This window comes from Electrophorus electricus, chromosome 3 (genome assembly GCF_041902795.1).
Source record: "Electrophorus electricus isolate QZ-2024a chromosome 3, ASM4190279v1, whole genome shotgun sequence".
Taxonomy (NCBI): Eukaryota; Metazoa; Chordata; class Actinopteri; order Gymnotiformes; family Gymnotidae; genus Electrophorus; species Electrophorus electricus.
Window position 1 is genome coordinate 3,715,518 of NC_137499.1, and position 13,332 is coordinate 3,728,849.

General features: G+C 45.1%; 1 protein-coding gene across 5 annotated transcripts in view; it reads right to left on the reverse strand.

Moving 5' to 3' along the window:
• Positions 1–13,332, reverse strand: part of trip4 (thyroid hormone receptor interactor 4) — a 45,436-nt gene that overhangs the window by 29,782 nt on the left and 2,322 nt on the right. For 3 of the 5 annotated variants that reach the window (XM_081709860.1, XM_081709859.1, XM_027011628.3), the window contains exons 8-11: positions 10,797–10,923; positions 10,535–10,716; positions 10,211–10,335; positions 9,764–9,855 (exon numbers count right to left, since the gene is read on the reverse strand). In XM_081709860.1, coding sequence (XP_081565986.1) covers positions 9,764–9,855; positions 10,211–10,335; positions 10,535–10,716; positions 10,797–10,923 — 526 coding nt within the window. The other 2 variants (XM_081709861.1, XM_081709862.1) reach the window with 2 other exon arrangements.

Here is a 13,332-nt window from a genome sequence, read left to right on the forward strand (position 1 = left end):
AAGAAAGAAAAGGCCCAGTTTCCTTGCTACGACTATACTCATTTCAAGACCGAGCTCGTGCACAGTTGTGTGTGAAAACGAGAGTATGAGTGTGCGCGTGAATGTGAGCAGATCTTTTGCACACCGAGGGCCACATGGTGAAATGCAGGGGGGGAGAGAAGGTCTATTCCTGCACTCCAGCTGTGACACTTACTAATGAACAAGAAAGTTCTACAGGATATAGAACCTCTCTTTCAGCCATTTTCTTGAGTTTTACCCATTTTCTTGAGTAAAACAACACTTTCCCTAAGGGTTCATTCAGACATTGCATCACCCCTTTTAAGAAACAAACATAATTCCACCAAATTAAGGAAATCATTAGTTAAATTACAAATTAATAAATAGTTCATAGTTTAAAGGAAGACAATTTGTAGTGATGAATATAAAAACATTAAATTAAAAAAAAAAAATCTCACAAAAAACACCCTTTCATAGCTTCCAGCTACACTTGTTAGTTTCTTTCCAGTATAAAAAAAGTCCTGCAGTAATTAATTTTTCAAGCTACTCCTTCACATGCAGAAATGATTGGTGTCAAGTTGGAGTGCACATTAATTATACAACACTGTCCAGCAGACACTACTGATTTTACATAATTTATTCCTCAGCCACGAGAAAATACATGTACCGCTATTAGATTTGGCTGGACTGCCAGTGTTGGTCAACCTGACTGAACAGGTAATGTATGTATGTATGCACGGAGGCAACTGTGCGACTGTTTCACGAACAGCTGGATAGTGCTCAGGTGCTTTAGAAGTCGTGACACACTCATCGACCTCGTTTAGGAAGAGTCACTGGACCTGACTACCGCTGTAATAGCTCATAAGCAAAATGAAACACTTGAAAAGCGAACAGAGCAAGTTGGACTGGAGCCTTTACATAATTATTCAACAGACCTTCAGTCACAGGGAACTGCAGTCCAGAGAAGGGTGAATAAAACACTGTTTCACAAGATGATGATAGATTTTATGTGGTCATTTATTTTGGTGGTAAGATTTACACAAGCCAAAAGCTTTTGCCCGGTCTAGCTCATGAAGCCTTGGGTATGACCTCAGCTCTGAGCGCACCACTAGCTAGCAGACAACAAGACTGCCTCAGACATGGGCAGACACAAAGTTAGTCACAACAACCCACTGGGCTTCTGGAGCCTTCTCATCTCCCATCTGGTTTAGTCATCAGGCAGAGCTGTACCTCCATCAGGTCTGCTTGGACAAATTAACCTGGGGTGGAACTGTACACGAGTTACATGTTAATCAGTGAAAATCAATGTGCCCGGGTAAGCACCTTCATGTAAAATCTGTGTGGTTTTCTATTGAAGTGGATTATGATTCATATCTCAATGAATGAAACTAACAAAATTGGCAAAAATAACCAAGACTGCGTGTTGGAAAAAGCCTGGCTGCTATAGGTACAATTCTGAATCACTACCACAACAAACCAAAGTATCTGCCTTTTAAAGCCCTTGACACTGAAACCCAATGAAAATCGCCAGTGCTCCCTGGGAGATAATTAAAGGCTATGCTTTCCATCTGGATATCAAAGCCTTCCCTCTAACCCAGCATTCAAACTTAATGCATGTCACAAAAAAGTTCATCACCCCCAAAAATCTCACAATGTCTTTCAGCACAACTTCTGTCAATAAATATAGGACAACACATCAGTGAAGGCAGCGAACGTTTCATCGCTGGCTTTCACTCTGTGCCCCCAAAACACAAAATAACAGCTCTGTTTACGAGCGTGTCGGTGGGCCAGAGTGAATGTTTGCTTTGATTGCGACTCTGGAACACAGCCCATCTGTGTTCGTTCAGCTCAGCTGGAAGCCGTTGCCCCCCCCGAACTGCCGGTTGCTCCTACAAAGACCCAAACAAGGGAGAGTGAGTGGCCGGGGAGGATGACTTCTATCCACACACACACACACACACACACACACACACACACACACCACCCCACCCTCATCCAACCCGCGCTCCAGCCCCTCCAAAGCCCTCTTCACCTCCTTAAGCAGAACAAGGCTAAGAGCAAAACACAGAGCAGGAAAGTCCCCGCCCTCGAACGCTCTGCCTTCAACTGGACTGGGGAACAGTTCAGCTGTAGTATTTCCAAGTGTCACAGAGGCTTTGAAGCAGACAGCCATTTTCGTAGAGTGACAGCACTCCAGATGTGGCGACGTCTCCAGGCTTTTAAAAGCCAGGTTAGCTCATATGTCTGAAAAACAGAGGGGAGCATGAGTAGGTAGGTACTTCTCTGATGTGTAAAATCAGACCCACCCTGGCAAGAGTGTGGGTATCCAAGGGAACACAAATGAATCTGTACGTCATGGACTGTCACCGCCCCAGCAGGGTTCTCCACTCAGCCCGACATGGAGACAGACGCCCATGGAGGAGTGGCACACGTCGCATCTGACAGGGGCAGCCCCACGCAGTCTGCACCATGGCCCTGACTGACAGCTCACGGCTCCCTGCAGTGACCTGCCCAGGACAGAGGAGGAGACCGGTGGCCGAGTTGACAATGGAAGTTTGTTGAGCGGCAGCGGGCGCCTTCTGCCCCCAATGACGGCCCTCTGACTGAGCGGTGTCAGGGCCACAGTGGGTAAGCAGCCCAGTGGGTAAGCAGCAGCCAAAAAGAACAGTCCAAACACCTGCTAGACTGCCCTCCGACTGCACTCATCAGGCCAAGTTAAAGTGCTCGTGTTCCTTCCTTGCACCTCATGCTACTGGGATATGCTCTGGTCCCCTGTGGCCATGAACTGGATTAAGTGGTTTAGAAGATGAATGAATGAAGGAATAAACGGCTCATGACTGGACAAAACAGCAGGTGGCAGGATTTTCCAGAGCTTGTAATCATATATGTAAATAATTAACATTTTTAATTTATACAATGTAAATCTTAATTCAGGTATGAACAGGCTTTCTTAGGGAAGGAACTTTTAAGCTCCACTTAGTATGAATGTTTATAAAATCATTTGGGCAGGTATTTCTGGCCAACATGAACAGCCTTACTTTGCCGCTGGTATCCCACAGAAAGAAAGAAAACAAACTCCTAGAAATGATTAGACAATAGTGAATGAAGTCAACAAAATGATAACCGGGAAAGGCCTGCACTCCACCCAACTCCCCTGCTAGTGGTAAAATAACATTACCTCGTCACTACTCCGTCCACACATACACACTCCCCAACAACTTACTGTAACTCACTCTCACTGATGAAGTTGTTTTCCGTCACTCAATATGACCACAAATCAGCTGATTTCTTTTTAAAGCCAGCTCATGTTCACCCTTTTAAAAGACCATCTTTTTGTGACAAAAAAGAAAATACATGGAAAATGGAATGGGGAAAAAGGAAAATTAGAGAGCAAATTGCCAGAATGTGAAGTTATCATCAAGTCCAAGTCAAATTTATCATTCCATTTAAACACACAAGTCCAGATTCCACCCAAAATCTGCATGAGGGTGCATTTGGCAATTTAATTAAAAAAAAAAAAAATTTTAAACAAAGAAAGAATTTCTTCCTTGGGGCTAGAAAGGAGAAATATAGAATGTCTACAAAGGCTTACAACTTTAAATATATCAGATACAAAACTTGAAACGCATTGGCGTAAACAACTTTTAAAATACCCGATGCTTTAAAACAACTGCCTCTTAAATGTTTTCTAAATACTTTCTTCATTTTGTGAGATTGCAGAAATATATGGGGAATAAATCCCCCACTCCATCTGTGTTCCTCATTCCATGAGGCTTTCAGTGTGTTTACTTTACATCCTGGACATGCACATCTGTGTACCATTTCAATGAGAGTGTTCTTTGCTAGCTAACTAGCTAGCCACAAACACGGCCTTTATCCCTGCATGACCTCGGTCGTGTTCTGCTGCTGCTGTACAAGTGAAAGAGGAAACCAAGAGGACATATTTTGTGAAAGACAAACCTTGCTGTTACATATATAGAAACATTAAGGCTTACTGCACATGCCCGATATACTTTCACTACAGTCTCTGGTTACTTGACAAATGACTAAATGCACCTTTAGTCAGTTCCATAAACATCCTGGGTGCCGAAGGCTTCTAAAAGAATAGTACATGGACCAACGCCAGCTAGCCGGTACTAGACATTGATCTTACGAATCCATAAATTATATTAAATAAATTTAAAGTTATTTAAGAGAGAGTGAGAAATATAACAGACATTTCTTTCCTCTCGCTTTCTTCCAAGCTCCTGGAAAATTATCATATGTCAATAAATGTAAATGCGTGTCTCATCAAAGCTTTTTGCAGTGTATAACCATACCACAAAATTCAAAATGTTTTTCATGCCATGCAAACTCAGGCACGTCAGACTATCCATTTACAATGAACTCTCTCCTCACTGTAGCAGTTCAAATGTGCGGCATGTAGATGATGCTCCGCAGCAGCCATCCTTTAACAGACACAAAGCACAAAGCAAGAGAGGCAGTGCGACGGACTCCAACTGCCCGATGAGCTTCCAGGGAAGCGCTGCAGTTACGCAGCCTGGCAGATGGCCGGATTTACTTTTCAGACTGCTGGTGACCTGTGGCTGGCCCTGGGTGGCACTCGGTGCATCAGGAGCCTGCTGCTGGCTGCATTCAGCACAGTGCTGCAGAATCGCTTGCTGTCTGACCTCTACACCATGGGCAAAACACCTGGCAGGGGAAGGTTTCTGTTTGTGGTTGGGGTGGGGAGTGGTGCTCGAAGCACACCTTCCCTGCTCTGAACACAGCAGATAATGAAGGTAGCTCCTGGAGAAATTGAATTCCTAACCACCAGATCCTCACTCACGACGCTGTCAGGAAAAACAATGGCTGTGGGGGTGCCCAAAGGAGAGCGAGGGAAAGGAAGCCAGCCTGTTCCAGGATTCGTGTGGCAGAAGAGGAGAGTGGAAGAAGGGGGTGGGGTGAGGTGGGGGGGGGAGCGGAAGAAGGGGAAAATTTAAATCAGGGCTGTCTCAGCTTGGCGGGACTCCAGCTTGGCCACTTGGTGTGTCTCTCCCTCTGGAGGGAGGCTTTTCAGCATATAAATATCACATTACCACACAAGGAAACACAGACATCAGCTGGCCCTTTAACCTGCACTAACAAGGGCAACCACCCTCTGCTAATCTGGCCACTGTGTCTCTGCTGCAGAGAGAGATCAGGACGATTCCCTTCTGCAGGAGTCCGAACATTAAATCTCTGTCCGCTGAAGCAGGAAGCTTGCAGGGTGAAGTGCAACTCCCAGGACATGTAAGCCAAAAATGAAGAACCAAGAGAGGGCCGAGGTGATGTAGAAAACATGGAGCCTTCATGGCGTGGACTTGATTAAGACCAGTCTTCATATATACCAGGACTGCACAACACACGTTTGTTAATTGACATCACATTTCTCTTTGCTGATATACAAGAGGGCAATATGTAAAATGAACCCTCCAACAAAACATTTTTGGGTCATGTTTTGGGTAAAGGAGTGGGCCTTTTGATGAGTCATTTCATTCATGTGATCCAACACATCAACATCAACCAAAAATAAACTTAAATAAATGGTCAAACTTTGGTCGGTCATTAACCTTGCTTTTTTATCATTTACATCCTGCCCCTTGGTGATATCATTCGTCGCCACAATCTTAAATTTCATTGCCATGCTGAGGACACTCAAATTTATGTGAATATGAATCCTTCCGACCTATTCCCTACTCTTGCCCTGACCTCTTGTACTTGTTTGTTCAAACTTTTTATTTCTGTCTATAGGCACTAAATCTGCTGGTTCTTCATTGGCCAGCTCTGCACTGGTAGTCAGCGATGCTCCCGTTAGCCTCCCCACCACTGCACTGAACCTCTGCGTTCTTTTTGACCCGTGTCTGCCATTCGAACCGCAGATTAAATCATTGACCAAGTTCCATCTCTGCAATACTGCCCGCCTGCACTCAATGATGACGCTTAGGGACTCGGAGATCCTGGATCATTCTTTCATTACCTCTAGGGGTAGATTATTGTAATTCACTTCTCTATGGTTTCCCTTCTAAAGCTCTGCCCCATTAGTGTATATGAAAAGCTGCAGCTACAGTCTTGGTCCCCGCTAAGTTACCAGTGCATATCACCCCTATCCTGCTACAGTTTCACTGGTTACCAGTAGATAAACGCATTCAATATAAAATTATTCTAACCTTGAAATCACTCCATGGCCTTATGCCCTCTTGTATTATCAACTTACTCCACCCGTACACTCATTAAGGTCGTCTGATTCAGGTCTCCTCACTGTCTTCAGGTTTAGACTGTCAACGGCTGGTGTCGGTTCATATAGTGTTGCAGCACCTTCTCTCTGGAACGCCCTTCCTACACCAATCTGCTCCTGTTCCTCTCTCTTTACCTTTAAAGCTCAGCTCGAAAGCTTTTCTCTCAGTATTTCCGTTCACCATGTTTGTAAAATGTCCTTGCATTTTGTGAAAGGTGCTATATAAATCTAATTTATCATTATTATTAACCATATTATCTCAAGGTCTTGCCAGCATGTCCTAAACTACCACAAGACATGTTGTAGCAGTATAAATGCAGTATATGTTTTGTCTATTTTATGAAGGCCTTACGTATACAATTTGCAGATGGCTTGAGCATGTAGACACAAAAATACATACGCACACATACACAAACCGCAAGCAAAGCAGCATTATGCCAAACAAGACATCCTGCCCCGACAACCCTGCCCATGAGTAGCCTATACAGATCGATACCACACTCCACTACAGTCATGAGGAAATGGCAATGCCCTGCCGACTCAGTTATGTATATGTAGTTATGTAGCTCATATCTCTATGCAAAAAACCCAAAAAACCTTTGTTGACAGACAAAATGGACATGTCTGTAATCATCCCGACACGGCACTGTACAGAACGGCTTTAGACTGACAAAGATATGAAGGCTCCATCCTACGCTGCGATCAATACTGCAGCCTGGCAGGCAGTACGAGACGTCGGGATGAATGGCTGCCCAGAGGGAAGGGCCAGGGGCTGGATTAGCTGGAGTTTGGCAGGAGGACAGCTTGCAGGCTTTGTGCTGGAGGTGCCTGACAGTAAATAACATTTCCAACTACATGTATAATACAAGTCTATGGAGCAAAAGAAGACAATGGGATCTTTGCAGGGAGAGCAGCGCGTTGTGTGTCATTCCCCTGTATGACTGGTCTTAAATCTTCCCCTTCAGTCTAACATTTCCCATTAGACCCTGTTGAGGCAAAGGTAAAAGACAGTACATTAACAGAATGAGAACATCCAAGTGAACTACATGCATTACTTCATTTCACAGCTCTGAGCAGTCTCTCCTCTATATCTAATTAGGAAAGAACAGTCCGATGCCAGATGACTGGGCCTTCCCACTAATCCCGGGTACAGAGGGCAGATCAATATCTTAGCACTCAGTAATAAATGCAGCAAGACTGTTAAAGTACCACTAAACAGATGGGATATGGTGTGGGTGGGTGGGTGTGTGTGTCTCTCCAAGCCAGCCCAAAACCAACCCCCAGGTCCCCTCCTCCCCGCCTGAGGAGCTGAGTACTGCTGTTCCCAGCTCAGAAGAGCCCCTTTCTTTCAGCAGGAGGGAGAATGAGCCTCTCATTCTCATTCCGGCAATGAAGGAGGGGGGGGGGGGGCAGGACAACAGGATGGAGGTATCCGCACTTCTTCCCTAGGTTTTATGGAAACCTTTATTTATGCCCTGCCTCTCTCACTAACCCCACCCCCTCTCTGACTGGATTTAGGGCTGACCTCCGAGCTGAGAGCGCTCCAGTCACAGATAAAAGGGCGTGCGCGGCAGGCTGCACCACCACGCCCGGCTTTTATAACCCTCCAAAGTATGAACAGAGAAAAGCCGGGGGGGGGGGGGAGACAGCCACTGAGCAAACAGGGCAAATGCAAGCAGAGGACCCAGCTCAGATTCTGCTTTTATTCCCAGAGCCAGACGACGGGTCTGTGGGACGAATGGAGGCCTCAGGATTGCATCCACCTCCACACCCCCCCCCCCGCCCAGCCCCCCGCAGAGGCTGGGAAGACCCGAGAGCAAGTGTGTTGAAAACCGCCCTCCCTGTGGTCTAAAAGGAAGCAATTACATTTCATCAGCGCTACTTATACGTCAGCAGAAAATGAGTGTACATAATTTAGACAACAGCGTCTGTGTCAATATCTCATTAAAGCTAATGTGACTGAGAGGGTGTGGGAACGCTGGTATTGGCGCTCACAGATGTTTGCACTGCCGTGCTCAGCTCCCCCCAATAAAACAAACACCCAGACAAAAGGGCTGTTCTTAGGCCTGTCCCCTCCGCTTAATCCCCATGTAAACACCAGCACACATTCAGAAAGAGACAGAGTGCACGACACTTCCAACCTGCCACTGTAATGCGCTAGGCGACTGACCATGTACACCATATAAAGCGGTGTCTTTCAAGCACTCTTAATAAAACCCCTATCCTTCATTTGGCCACATGAAGAACCGATAGTGATATCCATCTGTGCACCTTTTTGACCAAGAACAGATGTGGCATCAAACTATAGCCGCCTTGATGTCAGCTGCTGTCTGCTTTCGGAGAGGTACCCTGCTGCTGGCGGGGCTGGGCGGGCAGACAGGCTACGGCACCTCCACATTTACTATGGATGAAAGGGAGAACATTAGAGACCTCGGAGCCGCGCTGGACTTCATTGATTTATAATTAATCAAGCAGCGAGCCAGGTTGCCATATTGCACCCAGATATAATCTCCTTTAAATGCGCAGCTTGACAGCACAGACACAATGAGGAGGAAGGTTTGCCAAAAAAAAAAAATGTAGGGAAAATCAATGGAGGATAGGCAGCAAGGCTGGAAGTGAGTTTATGCAGCAAGCTGGCTTTGAAATATTTAGACTGGCTTCCTCAGTTTGACTGCAGTCAAAATGGCAGACAAGGAGACTTAAGACTGCAAAGGCGATGGTGCACTGTGCCCTCTGCTGGTTGATTTCAGAACAACCGCAGGCTTAAAGGGCACACAGTTTCAAAGCTCAAAACAACGACACTGGTACTCAGCACTGAAGAATCTGAAGAATCACTGAGTTGACATTTTGAGAATCCCAGGTACTACAGTTTTGCTCTGACCAGCCACAAAAAAGTGCACCCTCCCTGGGGACCGGTAGGAAGCGCAGGCAGACAAGAGTCAATATCCACAGTTTCACTCCAGAGCGGGATAGAGAGCGATGAAGAGAAACGGAGAGAATGACAGAGGGAGACAGAGACAGAGATAGATGGAGATGGAGAGAGACAGAGAGAGAGAGATCGAGGGAAATGGAAACAGACAGAGATGGCTCATTCCGATGCCAGGCACAACCTCAGCAGCAGCAATTAGACCTCCATTTCACAGAGGGAGAGCAGGAAATGAGGCAGGAAGTGTGCTGCAGGCTACACAAGAAGACAGCGGGGGGAGTCGAGGCAGACAGTGTAGGAGGAATGCGCGCGTGTGTGTGTGTGTGTGTGTGTGTGTGTCTTCAAGCTGCTGTGTGCTGCTTAGTTCAAGCACCATCACTATTCATGTTTACGCTTGAACTTCCAAGAGACAAAAGGGGGGGGGGTAGGAGACAGAGATATATATAGTGAGAGAAGAGATAAAAAGAGACAGGAGACAAACACAGAGAGACAGAAAGAGAGGAAAAAGAAAAAGGGTGAGCAAGAGAAAGAGAGATGAGAGGGAGAAAAAACTGACAGGCAAAAACAGACACAAAGAGACTAACCTGTTCTCTGAACTGCTCCTGGGAGAGACAATCCGTCATATTGACACAACCAAGCAGGCAGCCGGTGGGATACTCCTCAGGAAACTGGAGATCTGGGGTATTCAGAAGACAGCTCCCATGCATCAGCTAACCAGCACGTTTAGTGAACGCAGAGACCCTATTCACTAACGTTTAAGCCTCGAAAAGCCATCAGCCAGGAACACTCCATTAGGCCACTGGACTCAGTCTGGCTTTGGTGCTTGGGAACGATAGCTCGAATTCAAGCCGTTCTGATGTTTAAAGAATGCCTGGTTATGATGTGTGGAACTTCGCGTGGCTCTGTTGAAGGTCATTTAGTGGTAAATTGTCCATCAGCAGTCAATTTTCATGCAGTGGCGCTGCATTTGCAAGCTATACTGAACAATAACACCATGAATAGCATAAAACACATGACGAGCATATACACACCTCGCTTATAGATCTGGCGATACATAGCCTCCACCTGAGCCATCTCCTGAGGGCTGGGTCTTTTGGCAGCAGCTGCGATCCACAGGCGCCCTCTGTGGGAGGTGTACCACGTCCTGCCCTCCACTCTACACACACACACACACACACACACACACACACACACACACACACACACACACACACACACACACACACACACACACACACACACACACACACACACACACACACACACACACACACGTCATAGTCAGCGCAGGGCTCGGCAGGTTCGGTGCGGTGTGGAGGTGACCAGCGTGGGCAGGCCAAGTGGGAGTGGCTCACCTCTTTATGCCGCGGGTGAGGAGCGAGGCCCACGGCTGATGCATGCTGAGGCACCAGCCACTGTCTGCCATCTCCTGAAGCTCGCCATCCTGCAGCCGGAGCCTGGCGCGCTCGCTGCTCACCTTGCCATCCAAGGCTTTGGACCGAGGTCGGGACGTCTCGCCACCGCCCACGTCCACCCACTGACAAACATGTATGAAGACACATGTAAATCAAGCAACCCTGCAAGCATCCCAGTCCCTGCTGCGGGTTCTAAACCCACCTGTGGTGCAGTCTGCACAATGTTGGGGTTAACTAGCTCTCTGAGGTGCTGACGGCCAGCTGGAACCGAGCTCTTCTGTGTCTGGAGCAGAGTCCCACTGTTAATGGCCTTCACGGTTTCATCAAACCTATAGCAGTCAACATGCATAAGCAACAGTTCATCAGCCAGACTTAGCAGCTCATATTTTATTAAGAATGTCCATATAAACTTTATATTTAGAAAAGGTTTTCAGTATGTTACAAACTGCTGATAAAATTAACAAAGGTAAATCTTAATAGAGATAAATTCTAAGGGCCAGATCTTGATTCAGGATGTTACTTCTAAGGTTAGGGACATAAACTGATGCTGAAGAGCTAACACCAACTGCGAGTGACTGATGACTGCCTTCCGTCAGCCCACTCTCACCAGTCATCACCTGTATTTACACTCAAATAAACCAGACTACAGCTGACAAACGACAAGCACACATGTTCTAGGCCTGCACAAACTAAAAAAAACAAAAACAAACAAACAAACAAAAACACAGGGAACCCACTGCCTACCGAAGGTTTCTTATAACAAATGTACTGGGCTCCGAGTAACTCCCAACTCATCTTGAATTCATTTGTTCCATAAAATTGTATATTGTGACATCAAAGTAATGAGAAATGTTCCATCTGTTCTCTAGATAGTATAACAAAATGACTTCCTGTGTAGCTAAATATAACTTTAGCTTAGCACACTGCCTTGGTAGATCAAGCCACAATGCGATAAAAACTACATGTTTTTTTAGTCTATATTATCTCATTTCAAATTTAGACTGAACAACCAATCAGAAAACTCTCCCTCACAGCCAACCACCAATTCAGCATGCACAATCAACCAAAACAGAGCTAACGAGGACCAATCAATCAAAGGGTGCAGAACACACCGCACTGAGTACGGGTGACAGCCGGTCACCAACACCCTCCAGCGACCTGACACCATTAGATCAGTGTGTCCCCAGGATAAGTTCCATGTATGCAACCATTTTGTGCCTGTTGCCAAATTCCATCATCACTCTGGAATGTGTACAAGTTGATGAAAGCATACTACTACTTGCCAAAGGCAGGCATACACCTCAACACCAAATAATATTTAGCCACAAGTTTGGCTCCGCCTCATCGATGAGGTTTCCCTACATCACAAGAGATGCCTGGTTTCCTACTTAAAAATCAACCGAAAGTCAGTGAGTACTGACTATATCATCTGGGAGGAAAGAAATCATGAATAATTCCTTCTCATGATATTATTCAACAGAGGACTCTTGAGCATGATGAGCTGTTCAGAGGACACAATAAATAACAATTCAGCACAGAACTGAGCCACTTTTCTACGTCACATAGCAGTCAAGCACCGCGACCAATCATTGTTTAATAGTAATAAAGTAGCAAATACAGGTAAGAATATTGTAAAATTACTGATACAAAATAGCAAATTTAATTAATTGCTTGATTGACATACAAGCACTGAACCTTTTAAAAATAAGTACATGACCATCACAGACTGAAACACATCGAACAAAAAACACTGCACCTCAAGGTGTTCAGTTTAAACACCTCCTGCTTACATACAAAGCTCTGCGTGGTTTTGCACCTCCCTACTTGGCTGAACGTCTACACTCATACTACCCTGTATGTACACTTTGGTCCTGTGATTGGTCTCTGGAGGGGGCAGATGTGGCCCAAAACTATTGAACACATTACCACAATCTCTCTGCACTTCACTTTCTCCTTACAAATCTCAACTTAAAACACACCTCTTCTCTCAATGTTTACCTCACCTTTCTTCTGTTAATAGTTGTTTAATTAATGTGCTTTTTCATCTGTATTGTTATTGTAAAGTGAACTTGGGTATGAGAAAGGTGCTATATAAATTAATCTTATAATTATTTGATAAATCATCTCTTAGAGCATGGTGCTGCCAACACCAAGAATGGAATCGATTCCCAGTTAGCATGCATACAGTAATACTGATAAATGTGCAAGTCAATTGGGATAAGATGGTCTGCCAAATAAATGATTAAATTTAGATATATAATGACGTGCTTCCAGATCCTCATTTTATGAGGAGTTCTACGGTTTCACAAAATGTGTGCAAAGGCTGCAAAAAGATTTTGTTCAGAGTCAGGATCAGTTAGAGGTGGCAAACCTCTTGACAGACTGACATTTTCATGAAAGGACACTTGGGTAAATATTGCTTGTCAGGATATTGTCCTATAGAGCATATGCCATGAACAGAAAAAAAGCAAAAAACGTAGCTACTATCTTCTGCAATTTACGTAAATAATTCTCTATGCTAATAATATCTCAATATATCCATTTCATCAAAAGTGGTAAATAATCAGAATTGTATTTAAGCTAGACAGAAAAGCTTCCTGTCTTAGCTGTAAAAGCTGAGTTAACAGTCATAACAGTACTTCATTTGAGTTTGTGATCTTTATTAGTAAGTTCTGAAATACATGCACATGCCTTTAAATTTCATTGTAGTGCTACCATGTCTTAAATCCCACAGTGTC